This window comes from Vipera berus (assembly GCF_964194415.1).
Source record: "Vipera berus genome assembly, chromosome: 3".
In the NCBI taxonomy this organism is placed as follows: Eukaryota; Metazoa; Chordata; class Lepidosauria; order Squamata; family Viperidae; genus Vipera; species Vipera berus.
The window spans coordinates 212043216-212062072 of NC_138204.1; the positions used below are offsets into that span (position 1 = coordinate 212043216).

The 18857-nt window shown below is 41.4% G+C and overlaps 1 protein-coding gene across 2 annotated transcripts in view; it reads right to left on the reverse strand.

Annotated features, from left to right (window-relative positions):
• TRAPPC9 (trafficking protein particle complex subunit 9) overlaps positions 1–18857 on the reverse strand; it is a 353693-nt gene that overhangs the window by 279987 nt on the left and 54849 nt on the right. For both annotated transcript variants that reach the window (XM_081323018.1, XM_081323017.1), the window contains 5 exons: positions 15668–15794; positions 13113–13245; positions 9317–9480; positions 5654–5806; positions 323–447 (listed from right to left, as the gene is read on the reverse strand). In XM_081323018.1, the coding sequence (XP_081179144.1) occupies positions 323–447; positions 5654–5806; positions 9317–9480; positions 13113–13245; positions 15668–15794 (702 nt within the window). The remainder of the gene's footprint in view (positions 1–322; positions 448–5653; positions 5807–9316; positions 9481–13112; positions 13246–15667; positions 15795–18857) is intronic.

Consider the following 18857-nt stretch of genomic DNA (forward strand, 5'->3'; position numbering starts at 1 on the left):
CTCATTGATGTGATGTCACTTCCGGAAGTCTGGTCTAGGCCTCGGAGGCCTGGAGGAGGCCTCCCTGGCCTAGAACAGCCTACAGGAAGTGCACAAATGTCACTTCCGAAAGTCCATTCTAGGCCTCAGAGGTCTAGGCCTGCAACCACGCAGAGAACCGGATGTTTGAATCCCACCACTGAGGAGGAGGGGGCAGGAGTGGGGTGGCGGCAGTCCTTCCCAACAACCTCAGTTTCTCGTGCGATTCCCTTGGGAAAGCCAACTGTCCAATCCTGATTTAATATAAGTTACAAAACTCATTATTGCAAGACCGACCACCTACCTTTATGTGACTGAAGTCACCAACTTTAGTGGCTTCCTGTGGATTTATAGGTTTATTTTCCATACGTGGCTTTATCGCTTGCCGAAAGGGACTGGAAAGTGGGAGACCACTCACGCTAATTCCATCTACAAAATGGGGGAAAGGTCAAAATTACTATATTTCATCTTCTAGGATACTTTCCAGCTTCTTAACTAAAAATCGTGGTTTGCACGGTATGTTTTCCCATAGTTTACTAAGCTCAATTTTCATTGTTCACAGGATACACTGAACTATAGTCAACAAACACCATATATTAGGCTAAAATCCAGTTGAATAATTTCAATTCTATATGGTACACTAACACAACCGATAAGGAGCCTTGGTGGAGCAGTGGGCTAATGCCTCCTTAAGTAACACCAGCTGCCTGCAATTAGTGCAGGTTCGAGTCCCACCAGGCTCAAGGTTGACTCAGCCTTCCATCCTTCCGAGGTAGGTAAAATGAGGACCCAGATTGTTGGGGGCAATTAAGCTGACTTTGTAATAATGCCGCTTGGGGTGTGTGTGAAAGCCCTAATAAGCAGGCATATACATAGAATGAAGGCTACTGCTAAGCTTGTAAGTCGCCCTGAGTCTTCGGAGAAGGGCGGGATATAAATGGGATTAAAAAAAAAAATTCAAATAAATTTGAATGTGTCGCATAATATAAAGAAAAGATTACACCATTTGAAAAGAATGGAGACAATAATCCCAAGAGAAGTGCTGGAAGAATTGCAAATTGCAACTAAAATCAGAGCTTGCTCTTTTGTTTTGCAGTGTTGATCAGAAATTGTGGCTAATTCGGAACTAAACATGCTAGACAATTTGACTATGTGAAGACAAAAAGCATAGAGGTCCAAAGCTTATTCGTGATTGGGATAACATGCTTTGGCAATATTTTATTCTAAAGCAGTATTAAAAAAAAAAAGATTGAGGAGGAAGAAATCAACTTATTTTTAAAGTAATATAAATGCTAAGCATAAATGTGACCAAATAATGCAAATAATGTAGTAAAACAGCATTCATGTCTGTCAAGTAGCATATCAGTAACCATAAACATAAATATTATACCAAGAATATTTATCTGATTTGCATTAAACGTCTATTTACCATTCTACATGTTACAGAAGTGACTACAAACCTGCCTTCTGAAATGCATCATAACAGATATTTATTGCTATGCTGTCAAAATGATTGACTGTTAAACAAGCAGCTTTTCTCTGAAAGGAGAAAGGTGACCACAGCTTATTAACCTGGTATTTCAAAGGCAAGAATTGGATTTCAACCTTTAGCTTTGATCCAATTTAAATAAATATCAACCAGCTGTTATGTTGGTTGCTATATCTGACATTGGTTTGTTCTGATATTTATTTTGCCTGTTACGTTTTAACATGACTGAGGGAAACTGGGATGTATGGCACTTGTATTCGTTTGCAAACCCAATTAAGATAAAATAAATCAGTGCCCAGATCTTTGTTAGATTCCTTTGCAGGTCTTAGAAAAAGGAGCTAGCCCTTACTCACTGACTGCTTACTGTACGAAGTGCAGACAGGCAGTCCTTACTCTAACCCCAGAAATGAATGGATTGCTCAATGAGAAAAATAAGCACAACAAACAAAAAACAAGCAGTTCATTTTCCAATCCTAGAGTAAGTGGGATATGAAGGTCCTCCCGAGAAGCTTTCCAATTCCTTGTGCACCTTCTTCAATTTGCTTATGTGCAGCATACAAGAACACAAGTCACATGAAGGGCTAAATTGCCATTATTCTCTCCCTCCCTCCTTCTCTCTCTCTCTCTCTGTGCACGCATATGTAGGTAGGTAGGTAGGTAGGTAGGTAGGTAAAGAAAGAAAGAAGGAAGGAAGGAAGGAAGGAAGGAAGGAAGGAAGGAAGGAAGGAAGGAAGAAAGAAAGAAAGAAAGAAAGAAAGAAAGAAAGAAAGAAAGAAAGAAAGAAAGAAAGAAAGAAAGAAAGAAAGAAAGAAAGAAAGAAAGAAAAGGGAAGGGAAGGAAGAGAGAGGGAAAAATGAAGGAAGGAAGGAAGGAAGGAAGGAAGGAAGGAAGGAAGGAAGGAAGGAAGGAAGGAAGGAAGGAAGGGGAAGGAAGGGAGGGAGGGAGGGAGGGAGGGAGGAAAAGGGAAAAGAGGGAAAGGAAGGAAGGAAAGGAAGAAAGAAAGAAAGAAAGAAAGAAAGAAAGAAAGAAAGAAAGAAAGAAAGAAAGAAAGAAAGAAAGAAAGAAAGAAAGAAAGAAAGAAAGAAAAGGGAAGGGAGGAGAGGAGAGGAGAGGAGAGAGGGAAAAATGAAGGAAGGGAGGGAGGAAGAGGAAGGGAGGAAGGAAGGAAGGAAGGAAGGAAAAGAGGGAAGGGAAGACAGGTGAGGAAAAGGAAAGAAGGAAGGAAGGAAGGAAGGAAGGAAGGAAGGAAGGAAGGAAGGAAGGAAGGAAGGAAGGAAGGAAGGAAGGAAAAAGAAAGAAAGAAAGAAAGAAAGAAAGAAAGAAAGAAAGAAAGAAAGAAAGAAAGAAAGAAAGAAAGAAAGAAAGAAAGAAAGTTAATTTTCATGGTTCAGAAAGCAAGACTAAAGAACACCCCAGTCATTTTCTGCTCTAAATAGGGATATTTATAGAACATCAGTTTAGTCTGGTTGTTAAGCACCAGGCTAGAAAGTGGGAAACTATGAATTCAAATCCTGTCTTACCCATGAAAAACAGCTAAGTGACTTCAGGCTAGTCATTCTCTCTCAGCCCAACTCACCTCACAGGGTTGTTGTAGGGAAATAGAAGGAAGGAAGGAAGGAAGGTGGGCTGGATATGTTTGTCGTCTAGTTATTTGTAAAAATCATAAAGGCGGGGGATACAAATAAATAAAATGAAAAAATGAATTAACATTGCTTCCCGAAGCAAACTTCAGATAGCCTCAAATAATATCTCTTTGGGGTGGGGGTTATTTCACAATCTATTATTGTTATCAGTCTAAAACCTCTGACACCAAGGACAACACAGGTTTATCCTTGGGGGTTTGTTAACTTTGCCAATCAGATTAGCAAATGAATCTCTAACTGCCAATCATCATCTATCAACCCGTTCGAAGAGTTAAGATTGGTTCCATAGGTCATGAAGCAGTTTAGGAGCAAGGGACTGAAAAACTGCCTGCTTTCGTGTCAGCCTCCGAGACTTTGCATTCTGAGAAAGCGCTCTGCTTGTTGCACCTGGTGCTGTGGACTTGGCAGCCTCTTCGAGGAGATTGTTCTAAAAATGTAAAATCATCTTCCCAGGGAGCACAGACTTCGGTTCAAGATTGTTATTTGCAAAACATTTGTTCTTCCGATCGGCCCAACTGCCGTCCTCCCTCGGTAACCCTTGTTTTTATTCTTCTTAATTTTACACGTGATGAGATTTACCGTTTGATGGGCCTCCTTACGATTATTTGAATCTAAATTCTATGTATCTGTTTAGGTAAAATGAAAAATCACTGGGTATTCTTTTAAAGATAAATCAGCCGTATCTAGGTTTTACAGGTGACAATGAAAATCATTCATACCTGTCATCTCCCAAATGTGGACATTTTTTACTTAATGCAGCACGTGACATTTCTTCTTACTTTATTTTAACGAAATAACATATTCGTTGCGTTGTACTATGAATTTCTAGAGCTGGGTGGTTTTAACGAGCTCTGGGGGTATAAACTAAAAATGGCCTGCTTAGTCCACAGTCACCGCCATTTATGAGGTGTTTATAACAGCACAGTACCAAACAGTTTATAACTCAAGCAGAGGAGGAAGCAGATTTCAAATATATACACAAATGCAGTCCATCCTATCATTTTTTTCCCTCCCCCCCCCTTTTTTTTTTTTGCTTTCTGCACACATGCCTGGAGGAATAAGAACGGAAGTCCATTACCTTCCACTGACTGTCTACTATGATGTTTGTGTGCCTCTTTCTGGAGCCCTCCAACCAGTTTTTATTATTATTATTATTATTATTATTATTATTATTATTATTATTATTATTATTATTATTATTATTATTATTATTATTATTATTATTATTATTTATTAAATTTATATACCGCCCTTCTCCTGAGGGACTCAGGGCGGTGAACAGGGCACATATAAATAGCAAATACAAAAATTAAAAAGAGAATTAAATAATCGCCCAGTAAAACAATACAGTATAAAAACCCATTAAAAACCCTAAAATCCCCCCATCAGGCCAGGCCAGCTTGTTCGAATAAGTGGGTCTTCAGACCGTGCCGGAAGGAGCGAAGGTCCGGTGCCGTCCGGAGCTCGACCGGCAGCTGGTTCCATAAAGCCGGAGCGCCCACAGAGAAGGCCCTCCCCCTGGGGGCCACCAGCCGACATTCTCTGACCGGAGGCACCCCGAGGAGGCCCTCTCTGTGGGAACACACAGGGCGGAGGGAAGTTGACGCCGGCAGCAGGTGGTCCCCAAGGTACTCCGGACCCATGCCATGTAGGGACTTAAAGACCATAACTAGAACCTTGAACGTCACCCAGAAGACAACTGGTAACCAATGTAGCTCACGGAGCAAAGGTGTAACATGGGAGTACCGGGAAACTCCCAAGACAACTCTCGCGGCCGCATTCTGTACCAGTTGGAGCCTCCGAGTGGTCTTCAAGGGAAGCCCCATGTAAAGAGCATTGCAGTAGTCCAGACGAGAGGTCACGAGCACATGAGTGACCGTACACAGGGCATCCCGGTCCAGATAGGGCCGCAACTGGCGCACCAGGCGAACCTGGGCGAAAGTTTGAATGAACCGTACTTTTTAACAGGAGTTCTAGAACCACAGAGTTGGAAGGGACCTTGGAGGTCATCTAGTCCAACCCCCTGCTCAAGCAGGAGACCTTATACCAGAGGTGGCGAACCTATGGCACGTGTGCCAGAGGCGGCACACAGAGCCCTCTCTGTGGGCACGTGCGCCGTTGCCCCAGCCCCGCTTCCCCCCACAGCACCCTCACCAGCAGCCCCCCCCAGAGAGCCCCCCCCGGGCACGGCCCACGCGGAGCAGTGCAGCCAAAGACATGGCAGCCGGGCAGCGGGGACAAGACTCCACCCCCTGATGCTGCTGAGTGTGGGCGGAGGGCGTGGCTGCCGTGGCACCGCTGAGCTGCCTGGACAATCTGCTGTGGCGAGCCGTGGAGGTGGTGGGTGGTCCTGCGGGTGGGGGCAAGGGGGCGGGGCAGTTTTTTTGGGCCCTCGGGGTCTCTAAAAGGTTCATATAATATATCAATTTTATATATTAAAATAATATATAAATGTCAAAAATTAAAATTTAGCGATTGATATTAGATAAAACTTTCAACCCACCATCATTCAGATCTTGCAGAAGGTTTTCTTGACAGGAGAAATCAAGCTTGACTTTAATATACACAGTGAATACAGCAATACTTCCTGGCTTTAAAGGAAACTGGGAAAGTGTGTCTTCTAGATTCCAACTCAAGAAGTCGCCAAACATTTTTCCTAAAATAAAAACATACAGAGGTTAAATGTAAATGCAAACTCCATTAACGTATAACCCTTCAACCCAGTGTTACATACATACACTCCGGCATTTGCAGAGATGTTAATGATTTTAATGCTTTCTCAAGAAATTTAAAAAAACACCTGCTTTCCATCATCCTTCAATTTTCCTGTTAATACAACAAAAAGAGCTGCTAAAGGGTGAATTCCATCTATCCACTATTTTCAGGAACCAACAGAGAAGATTTTCCCTTCCTAATCAGGTAATGGAATATAAAAATTGTTGACTTAGAAGGCACCCTAAAATTAAGTCTCATCTGATGCTGAATTAAAATTTTCCATAAAACGCATTTAAAATGATAAATCTGCATTACGTTAGGATCTGAAGATTTGAACTCTCCGTTATTGACTTTTGTTTTTATGGTTAGTCTTCATAAACATAAGTCTTCTACTTCTACCCAAGGTAATAAGAATGACAATTCCTATATTTCAACTCAAAATATGATTTTGGAGAGGGGAAAACAGTTTTCTCTGCCCTAGTCAAAAACAGCCTGGAACGAACTTGAAATTCTTCACAATATGTGATGTATTTAAAACATGTGTAAAAAATCGCCTATTGGGAATTTTTAGAAAACTACATTTATTAGTGCCGATAAATCTCCCTGCTTAAAAAGAACAAGAGCTTTCAATCCATCCTGATATATTATTCAAATCGAAACTTGTCTTTTATGTCTGCGTGAATAACAGTTACATTAAGAGCTAAAATTTCCCAGTGCTGGCGTGCCATTTATTTAAACACCTAACTACTCCATAGCAAGAAAGCAAGATAAAGAAAATATCTACAGACCCCTCACATCCTGGACACAAACTCTTTCAACGTCTTCCCTCAAGACGATGCTGTAGGGCCTTGCATGCCAAAACTAGACATAAGGACAGTTTCATGCCATCAGTCTGCTAAACAACTAATTCTCTGTCTTATGCCCTGGGAGGTCAAACCACCTAGTAGGGCTGTATTACTATTATCCTTCTCCTTAGTTTCTTATGACTATAACTTTGTTGTTTGTATCTTATGATTAATGTTGATTGCTTTTATTACTATCCTATTGTGATTTATGATTGCTTATTTAGTATCCTATGACTATCACTGAATGTTGTATCTTATGATTTATGATGATTGGATTTTATGATTATGATCACAATTTATCACTTGTTGCTTATGCAGTGGAGACAAATTCCTTGTGTGTCCAATCAAGAATTCTGCTCTGCTCTGCTCTGCTCTGCTCTGCTCTGCTCTGCTCTATTCTATTCTACGCTACACTATTCTAATTTCTAAAAAGACAACGGAAGATGTCTGTTAATCTGCTGGAAAGGTGAGAAAAGGAATACTGGATTCAAATTGTGGTGATTTAAAAGGCATAAATTAATCTTCTTTATCCTTATAGGAATCATTAAACGTACATAGACAGATCTTATTCTATGAGATTCAAATCCATTACTGTACAGGGAACTGAACTCATAGATAATTGCACTTTACATGATTACATACAGCAAAGCATGAGATGGGTGGCATATAAATTTATTAAGTAAATAAAACATATAAATTAACTTCAGAAACTATCCAGACACACACACACACACACACACACACACACACACACACACACACACACACAGACACATGTAAATTTTTTGGCTTGCTAACAAAGAATAAAGGGAGACCAATATGATCATTTCAAACTTATTTGTTTTCATCAGTCAGCCATACCCTTCTGAGATTCGAACCTGGGCTGACTGTGTCTTAAGCAGTTGTTTTAACCCCTAGGCCACAGGCTCTCTCTCTCTCTGTTAGCTGAGAAGCAAGGGAGATATGTGTTAAATGTTTGTTAAGCATTCAGAATACACTTGCTTGGTCCCAGACACGGGACAAATCTTATTACCTGTTTCAGCCTAGCCCAAGGCCATCTACAGGCAGTAGCCACAGCAGTGGCAGCTCATATTTGTGTATGAGCTTCTCAGCTAACAGAGAGAGAGAGAGAGAGAGAGCCTGTGGCCTAGGGGTTAAAACAACTGCTTAAGACGCACTCGGCCCAGGTTCGAATCTCAGAAGGGTATGGCTGACTGATGAGAACAAATAAGTTTGAAATGATCATATCGGTCTCCCTTTATTCTTTGTTAGCAAGCCAAAAAATGTACAAATAAGATTTGTTATGTGTGTGTGTGTGTGTGTGTGTGTGTGTGTGTGTGTAGATCTTTGGTCATTGGAGGTATCACAACTTATGACAGCTCATTATTTGTGTAAATTATTCAAATTGCTAATAAAATTCTTTATCAGCAATTTGAATAATTTACACACACACACACACATATGGGACGCGGTGGCTCAGTGGGTTAGGACGCTGAGCTTGTCAATCAGAAGGTCGGCAGTCCCGAGTGCCGCATAGCAAAGTGAGCGCCTGTTACTCGTCCCAGCTTCTGCCAACCTAGCAGTTTGAAAGCACATAAAAATGCAAGTAGAAAAATAGGGACCACTACGGTGGGAAAGTAACAGAGTTCCGTGCGCCTTTGGCGTCTAGTCATGCTGGCCACATGACCACGGAGACGTCTTCGGACAAGCGCTGGCTCTTCGGCTTTGAAACGGAGATGAGCACCGGCCCCTAGAGTCGGAAACGACTAGCACGCATGTGTGGGGGAACCTTTACTTTACCTACACACACACACACACACACAAACACACACATATATATATAGTCTATCAGAATGGGATCTACAGTCCATCGATTGTTCACCTCCAGTCCTGAGAGCTGAGTGCAATGAAATTTCATTTCAATGTATGCTGATTAGTGTACATTTAAAGTGACAATAAAGTTGTTATTCTATTCTAGTCCACATGGCGTAATGTAATATAAGCATCTCATAGGAGTCTTATATATCTTACATGGTATGCCTTGTCTTTTAAGTTCAAGAGAGAGAGAGGTTAATGGGTTTCAACCCCATGTAGTAAGATCTGGCTATGAACATTTGGAGATTCCTAATAAGAATAAAACCAATTATGTCCCGCATCATGATGGTTACTGTTGACTGAAAATAACACAAAGTATATACACATTGTATGCAAAATAGAGAAATCGCCCCCTCCAAGAAGAATGGTGGAAGTACTTGAGGTCATGACAAAATGTAATACTTCTCCCTCCCACCTTAAAAGAAGGTCGACTGTATACATCACTTACACAGATTTTAAGAGGAAATAGATTTCAAAGAAACTTAAGATTTCTGAAGTTGCCAGAATTGCTCTATCATGGGAAAACAAACTCCAAACAATAAATATTTGACATGGAGCCAAGGAATAGGAAAGCAACGGAGTGTGTAGCAAACACAATCCCAATTAGAAAAAGGAAATGGAGAGAATAAAAAAAACTAAAACAAATCAGCCCAGCTGATAGGAAAACACCGGGAGTGGGGGGAGGGGAGCAGAAGTGATTTTATAGCAGTTGGAAAACCACTAATATTAACCTTTTATGTTGACCATTTTTGATGTGACCTCCAGCTTCTCCAGAGGTTCTGTTCCAATATTTTCAAGTTTAATGATGAGTGGCTGAGTCTCCCCGTTGTACAGCTGGACAGACACGCTGGTGGTAATTTCATCCCCCGAGGAAGGCTGAAGTGTACGGGCAGACCTTAAAAAAAATTGAGGGCAAATATCAGTGGGTAATGCATCCATCATTATAAAATGAATCCATACATTGTTTACAACAGGGGTCCCCAACCCGCCCCCCTCCCGGTCCATGGACCGCCACCGGTCCGCAGCATGCCAGCAACTGGGCCGCGCAAACAAGCGAAGGCCCATCCGCGGGATGCAGGTAGCACGCAAAACCACGCCCCCTCCGGTCCACGGAAAAACCTCTCTCCGTGGAACCGGTCCCTGGTGTCCAAAAGGTTGGGGGCTGCTGATTCATAGATAAGTTTTTCTTTCCATTCAGTTGTGTCCAGTTCCCTGAGACCGGACAAGTCTTTGCGGTTTTCTCAGCAAGCTTTCTTTTTAGAAATGGTTTGCCTTTGTCTGCTTTCTACGGCTGAGTGGGTGTGACTGGCCCCAGGCCATCCAGTGGGCTTCTTGCCCAAGGTGGGACTAGAACTCAAGGCAGCCCAGTTACTGGTCCAGCGATGGCGAACCTTTTAGAGACTGAGTGCCCAAACTGCAACCCAAACCCCACTTACGCATCGTCAGGTGCTGGGTGGGCGTGGCCCATTGGGTGGGTGTGGCCCATTGGGTGGGCGTGGCCCATTGGGTGGTAACGGCAGACTGGGTGGGACTAAAAAGTTCAATCAATCAATTCCAACGTTGCGAGATCTTTTTTTTCCCTGCGAGAAGTTGAAATTGATTGATTGATTGAACCTTTTTTTTTTTTGCGCACGGCGGCAGAGGCCTAAAGCGAAAAGGTTTTCTAAAACCCAGCTGAAGGCCTAGGACTGGGGCGACGGCGTGTGCACCCACAGGGAGGGCTCTGCGTGCCACCTGTGGCATGCGTGCCATAGGTTCGCCACCACGGTTCTAGTCTGACGCCTTCACCACTACACCAAACCGGACCGCTCAGATATCGCTATAAGTTATTAAAGTATTAATAGACAGCGTCACCTAAGTTTATGAACACTGTTAAGAAAATGGGGGTGATGGAGAAACTAAAGATCGGGCCAAAAACAATCGTTCTAACGGCAGAAGAAGAAGCGTTTAACCACAACTTTCAGTTTGGCACTACTATTCCTGTTCTTCCCCTTTGTTACTGTTCTTCACCGGCCACACGTGAAAACTGGGACTGTACGAGGTACAACGTGAAGTGGAGGCAGATGTGGGGAATTTTATTTTGGAATCTAAAATGCAAACTCCGTGAAACGTAGGTTTTGAACCGTGCTAAAGAAAGATACAATTACAGTTAACTTCTGCCCCCAAGAACTGACAAAAGCGTTAACACTCAAAACCAACGGGGATAAAATTAAGGCATTACTTATCCTTCTGAGGTAAATTTAGCACAGAGAAACAAGCGCTTTTAATAAAAAGGAAAGGAAAAAAAAAACACCCTCCAAAATAAATTAACAAAAAAGTCAAAAACGCATAGGAAGGACTGTAATCAAACAGCTCACTGAGGGAACAGTGTAGGAAATTTTATTATTTCTCATGCACACACGTATATATGCACACACAAACACACAGACTCGTACACATAAGCGCACATACACTGCTCTGCTTTACAAACTGCAATCTCTTAGCCGTGACCAGCCATTTAGCATCCCTTTCTAAAGACAGGTTTCAAACGAGTTTTGAAAGAAAACTATGCTGAACATTCGTAGTGACAGATTTTATTTTCCTGGGCTCCAAGATTACCGCAGACGGGGAGTGCAGCCAAGAAATTAAAAGACGCTTGCTCCTGGGGAGGAAAGCCATGGCAAATCTAGACAGCACACTAAAAAGCAGAGACATCACCCTGCCAACAAAAGTGCGCATAGTCAAAGCTATGGTCTTCCCAGTTGCAATGTATGGCAGTGAAAGCTGGACCATAAGAAAGGCTGAGCGCCAAAGAATTGAAGCCTTTGAACTATGGTGCTGGAGAAGACTCCTGCGAGTCCCTTGGAATGCAAGGCGATCAAACCGGTCAGTCCTAGAGGAGATCAACCCTGACTGCTCTTTAGAAGGCCAGATCCTGAAGCTAAAACTCAAATCCTTTGGCCACCTAAGGAGAAGGAAGGACTCACTGGAGAAGAGCCTCATGCTGGGAAAGGTGGAGGGCAAGAGAAGAAGGGGACGACAGAGAATGAGGTGGCCGGATGGAGTCACTGAAGCATTAGGTGTGAGCTTAAATGGACTCCAGAAGATGGTAGAGGACAGGAAGGCCTGGAGGAACATTGTCCATAGGGTCGCGATGGGTCGGACACGACTTCGCAACTAACAACAACAACAACAATTAATATTAATCATAATAAAACACACACACACAAAAAACACAAGCAGAGAAAATTGCCCCCAAAACTTGCTTCCGAATTTTGGAGCATAAATCCGTGCATGAAACATGGATATATAGTCGAGATAATTTTCTCATTGCAATCACTAAAGGTTCGATTTATAAATAACTTTTTTTTTAATCTCAAAGTAGCAGGACTCAACTATATTGCATTGGAAAGACTCATCCATTTTAAACTGATTTATAATCCAGCACTGGGGCAAATGCAATTTCATTATTTAAAATGTGCTTTGAGAGAGAATAAGCTCTCCCTCAGGCACTTTCACTCTCTTATCAATTCTTTAACATTTAGGTGACAGGTTAAGATATTTTTTGTTCCTTTCTTTACGTAATTTTTATTAAAAAAAGATTTTTTTAAAAAAAAGAAAATAAAAACTAGTAACAGCTAATATAAAGTAAGGTTAAAAAACAAAGGAAGATCAAGGAAAAATCAAAAAGCGCAGGAAAAGAAGTTGAAGGAAAATGGAAAATAGAAAAGGCGCTATTTTTAAATGAAACCTCTTTTTAATATTAGGAGGAAGGATCGTTTGTAATCATTTTCATTTTTTTAAAAAGAAAAAAACGTTTGTGTTTTTAAAAAAAACTACATTCGACCTGTAGGCTAATAATAATAATGAAACAGCAACAACAATAACAACAACAATAATAAGAGTTGAAGGGACCTTGGAGGTCATCTAGTCCAACCCCCTTATACCACTTCAGACAAATGGCTGTCCAGTCTCTTCTTAAAAACTTCCAGTGTTGGAGCATTCACAGCTTCTGGAGGCAGGTAGTTCCACTGGTTCAGGGGTAGGCAAACTCGGCTCTTTTATGACTCATGGACTTCAACTCCCAGAATTCCTGAGCCAGCCAAGCTGGCTCAGGAATTCTGGGAGTTGAAGTCCATGAGTCATAAAAGAGCCGAGGTTGCCTACCCCTGCACTGGTTAATTGTTCTAGCCGTCAGGAAGTTTCTCCTTAGTTCTAGGTTGTTTCTCTCTTTGCTTAGTTTCCAACCGCTGCTTCTCGTCCTGCCTTCAGGCGCTTTGGAGAATAGCTTGACTCCCTCTTCTTTGGGGCAGCCCCTGAGATACTGGAACACTGCTATCATGTCCCCCCTTGTCCTTCTCTTCATTAAACTAGACATGTCCCCATTCCAGCAATCGTTCTTTATATGTTCCAGCCTCCAGCCCCTTAATCATCTTTGTTCCTCTTCTGTGCCCTTCTTCTAGATATTACTAATCGAGGAGCAGATATTGATAAATGTCCGTACTCCAAGTCTGCCAACTGGGAAAAAGCAACTGTCGGAATTCTTACCTTGGTAACGAAGTGCTAATCTGCAACCTAGGTAAAGATGGAATGACTTCCACTGTACAGCCACTGGTCTTTATTCCTGGGAGTTTGTCCAAAAGGCAGTCACTGAAGACTCCAAAGACTGAGGTGTGATAGCCTGTCACCACGAGAAATCAGACAAGAGATTGAGCAGAAACAATCAATCACCAAGCATAAACGGGAAATCTACTATAGTTGTTAGAACCAGAGAGTTATTTACTTGGTTTTTTTAAAAAAAAGGCTTAGTGCCGGTTGGACGTATTTCTAGTTTGGTTACTTTGCAGTTCAAAACATTACTAGGAGAACCATTATGGCTAAGAAAACCTCAAACCTCAGCTAGAATCTTGTCATTAAAACATGCTATTTTATTGGCTAATGCAGGAAAAATTTAGGACGATTTAATTCAGAATCATTTTCATTCTCAAGTCAATATCGTTATAGCTTGGTCAAGTCACTAATAAACGTGGCTCCGGTCGTTTTTTTTTTTCCTTTTAAGGCAGATTAAGAACTTTTTCGTGGCCAACGAGTTAATTAATAATATTCTTACGGTTGGTTGGTACCCAGTCAGCCAGATGTTTAGACTGAATTTGTCTCAATTGATCGCATCCTTGGGAAGGGACGTTAGTGGTGTCGCTGAAAGCGACAAAGGCAACATTTGTGGGCTATCAGATGAGCAGAGGTCAATTTCACACGTTTTGCTTATTTTGACCAAAAAAAAGAATAAAAGAAAAAACCCAAAAACTAAATTTGGCAAATAGTGCCGTGGAGTCTCGGCACCCTGAACTTGTGGGTTTGGGAAACAAAACCGCAAAAAATATGTATTATGCAGTTTGCTCATCCTTTTTAAGGCTCTAGAAATCTATTCCTAACATATAAGATAAAATAAAAAACAGTGCTTAGAAACTTTAGGAGCAGTAGCTCATGGCACAGTTCTGTCTCCTGTTTCTTTTCACTCTTCGTTAATCTGCTCTTTATAATTTACTAAAATAATTCTGTCTCAAACGCTGTCAAGTGCACCACTTCCGAAACCACAGAACAAAAACAACCTACGTTACAAAAGCTAACGTAGTGGCTAAATTTCAAGTCACACGTCAGTCTGGCAGGCATAGATCAGGTCACAATATTTTCCGCATTTCATCATAATCTAGAATCTAGAATCTAATCTTTGGTCATTATATTTGATGAGGACCCGAAGGCAGCTTGACTGTTTACCTACAACCCGTTCTTTAAGTGACGGTTCGAAGCTACAACGGCACTGGGAAAAAAGGGTCTTAAAACCAGTACAGTTGTACGGCACCAATTGTCACTGCATCCCGACAGCCACATGATCAAAAGCATGCACCCGGCAACTTACACGTGTTTAGGACAGCTGCAGCATCCCAGACTCCGGTGACTTGACATTTGCACCCTTCCCAGCCAGCTTCCAACAAGCAAAGTCAATGGGGGAAGTGAATTCGAATAAAGTGCACGGTTCACGTTATTAACAACCGCAGTGAAGCATTTAATAATGGTGGTCAAAAAAAGGGAAGTTGTTAAGTTGGGTGCAACTCGTTTTAACTGCCCTTCTTAGCAACGGGAAGTCTGGTCCTGATTTTGCTCCTAGGTCAAGGACAACTTGGAACAGACTCTTTGGGTTATGAGCTTCCTAAATGATTTTCTTTCTTTTTTTTAATAACATTTTATTAATTTTCCAATTTTACATTTGAGTATTTAAAAAGCGACGTGGTGACTGGGTTAATCAATAGTTCAATAACAAAATCTTTAGTGCAAATCTCAGGTTATTACAACATCAGATATTTCTTCTTTTTTCCCCCTTAACATTTACTGTCTCGTATTCAAGCGAGTACAGTTCTAATTATATTGACATTTTATTAATTTTCCAATTTTACATTTGAGTATTTAAAAAGTGACGTGGTGACTGGGTTAATCAATAGTTCAATAACAAAATCTTTAGTGCAAATCTCAGGTTATTACAACATCAGATATTTCTTCTTTTTTCCCCCTTAACATTTACTGTCTCGTATTCAAGCGAGTACAGTTCTAATTATATTGACTCAATAAAAACATCCATTATTACATTTATCAATAAATTTTTTAGCTTATACATTTAGCTTATAATTACGTTCAATCCTCATAAACAATCCGTATCCTGTTATTAATTTTTAAGGAAAATTATTAATTAATTTTTTTTAGGAAACCGAATCGAGATTTACATTCAAATAGATAAAATGTGTATTTTGGATATTGTGTTTTGTTATGAAATGAGACAAGGGAAATCTTGGTTACCCAAAGTCTGAAAATTATAAACAGCAAAGGTTAAATCAGAATACTGATAAGAAATCAAAAAATTGGGTAAAAATTAATAACTGAATGATTTTCTTGAAACGTGGCGGTGAAAACACCATCCTTGTCATTACTACTTAGGGTGTGGTAATATCAACTTAGAGCAGAACAATCCTTGCCTCGTTTAAAAAAAAAATCAACACAACCCGAAATGATTTGCAGCAGCTTAAACATCTCAAGGTGGAGGAAAGCCTTACCGTTAACGTTGATGTGGCCTGAAGACTGAGGAACACCAACAAGTGTCACCGGATAGAGGCCAGATTCCGCAGGTAGAGAGAGAGCGGCGGGGAGAGATTCAAACTCAACTCCGCTGGTCAGCAGTCCCTGGGAATGTAAAAAGCAAATTCAGTGTAATTCTGTCGAGCAAAAAGCATCCTGAAGGTAAGACATTATATTACGCACCCGTGCTAATATGCTAATAAAATTATCCTTTACAAACATTGGCATAGTTACATTATTAGGAATTGTAATCACTATTCTTAATTTCCTTCTGACTGTTGTATCTTAAGGACTTATTGGATGTATTTTATTGTACATTATCTTCAGTACATTTGTAGAAAGCCATTCATGTCCATTATTCATAATTTAGGGCATGACCCGCAGAGCGCCTGGCTGAAGGGAATGCTTACGAGAAGACCCTGAAGTGCTGGCATTAAATAATAAATAAATAAAATAAATAAATTTGTGCTGTCAGTTTCATCTTTTTTTAAAAAAAAATCCCTTTTTAATATCGTATTAGTTTATGCCACTCATGCTGTTGGTGTGCTAATTCTACCAGCATTAGTAACGGTGATATCAAAACTTTCTTGCAAGGCATAACAAAAAAAAAGTAAGATTTTCTTCAAATGTAAATTGATATCAATGCTATGTATAGGTATATGTCTAAGGGACGCGGTGGCTCAGTGGGTTAGGACGCTGAGCTTGTCGATCAGAAGGTTGGCAGTTTGGCGGGTCGAATCCCGAGTGCCGCGTAACAGAGTGAGCGCCTGTTCCGCGTCCCAGCTTCTGCCAACCTAGCGGTTCGAAAGCACGTAAAAATGCAAGTAGAAAAATAGGGACCACTCCGGTGGGAAGGTAACAGCGTTTACGTGCGCCTTTGGTGTCTAGTCATGCCGGCCACATGACCACGGAGACGTCCTCGGACAAGCGCTGGCTCTTCGGCTTTGAAACGGAGATGAGCACCGGCCCCTACAGTCGGAAATGACTAGCACGCATGTGGGGGTGAACCTTTACCTTTATAGGTATATGTGTCTATGTGTTTCATATACATTGGGGGGGGATCTTATTACAAGGTGAAACAGGTGTATTCAAATTCTTACCCAGAAGAAAAAGGATGACTCGGGAAAAACTACCTGACATAAATAGGTACACCAATGTACTCTTAGAATATGTTGAGACTCTAGAAAGAGTACAGAGAAGAGCAACAAAGAGGATCAGGGGACTGGAGGCTAAAACATATAAGGAACGGTTGCTGGAATTGGGTGTTGTTGTTGTTAGTTGCAAAGTTGTGTCCGACCCATTGCGACCCCATGGACAACGTTCCTCCAGGCCTTCCTGTCCTCTACCATCTTCTGGAGCCCATTTAAGGTCACGCCTACATGGGAATTGGGTATGTCTAGTCTAATGAAGGACGAGAGGGGACATGATAGCAGTGTTCCAGTATCTCAGGGGCTGCCACAAAGAAGAGGCAGTCAAGCTATTCTCCAAAGCACCCAAAGGCAGGACAAGAAGCAACGGATGGAAACTCATCAAGGAGAGAAGCAACCTAGTACTGAGGAGAAACTTCCTGACAGTTAGAACAATTAACCAGTGGAACCACCTGCCTCCAGAAGCTGTGAATGCTCCAACACTGGAAGTTTTTAAGAAGAGACTGGATAGCCATTTGTCTGAAATGGTATAGGGTTTTCTGCTTGAGCAGAGGGCTGGACTAGATGACCTCCAAGGTCCCTTCAACTCTATTATTGTTGTTCTTCTTGTTGTTGCTGTTTTATTATTATTAGCCTACTGGTTGAATGTAGTTTATTGTGGTGGTGGTGGTGGTGGCTGTTGTTGTTATAAATATGGAACATCTATCTATGAAGACTGTGGATTTACTATCTCAAGATTTTTAAGAAGAGGCTGGACAACCACTTCTTAGGGATGCTTTAATTGGTTTTCCTGCACATTGCAAGGGCTGGGTTAAATGATCATTGCTATTCATTCCACAGTTCTATGATTTTATGGTTCATCCTATCTGCAAAGATGAGAAGATTTTATCTGAGTGAGAAGGTACTGTCCAATCTTACAATAATCAGAGTAAAAGACTTGTATTTTATAATGCCTTCACATTAAGCAGTACAGTCACAAACCCTTTGTGAAGTAATTTCAATTATTCAAACAGTGTATTATCTAGGCCCTACACGGCTTCAACTTTTAACCTCTTAACAGCATGCATTTGTTCTTGTACGCCTTGATTCTGAGGATAATTGCGCAGCCACCCAACCATCCATCTGTGTTTTTAAACTTCTCAGTGAAGTCTGCAAAACACAACCAAACTTTCCAAATTGAAATACCTTCTGAAAATACAAATGCAAATACAAATAGCGCCTCCCACCCTCAGTCAGTTCTGAAGGATGCTGTGGCTGATGAAACAAGTACGCGGATGAATACACCACCCACAGCCTGGCTCTGCCACAGGTCATCAGCTAGAGTGACCAGCTCTGTCTCTGCCCTATGTACCCTGGTCTGAAGATAGGCTGAAATTGGACAAGACGCTGTCACAAAGGGGGGAAAAGGGGCCAACCTATTCTCCAAAGCAGCTGAAGGCAAGAGAAAGGGATGGAAACTAATCAAAGAGAGAAACAACCTAGAACTAAGGAGAAATTTCCTGACAGCGAGATCAATTAATCAGTGGAACAGCTTGCCACCAGAAGCTGTGGATGCTCCGTCACTGGAGGTTTTTTTAAGAAGAGCCTGGACCGTCATTTGTCTGGTATGTCATAGCAGTTCTTTTCAACCTTCTTTTCACAGATTGTACCACTTTTAAGATACGGCAATATTCGAGTACCAACAGTTGCCTAGCAAAGTGTCAAAAACATGATGAGCACCCCCCGCCCAGGAAAGGGGAAAAAAGTGATAAACTACAGGTCGTCCTCGACTTACAACAGTTCGCTTAGTGACTGAAGTTACAAAGGCACTTACGACCACTTTTTACACGTATGACCGTGGCAGCACCCCCAGGGTCACGTGATTTACATTTGGGTGCTTGGCACACTGATGCATACTTATGATGGTTGCGGGGTCACGTGATTCCCCTCTAGCATCCTTCCGACAAGCAAAGTCAGTGGGGCAACCAGATTCGTTTAACAAGCGTGTTACTAATTTAACAACTGCAGCGGTGCATTTTAG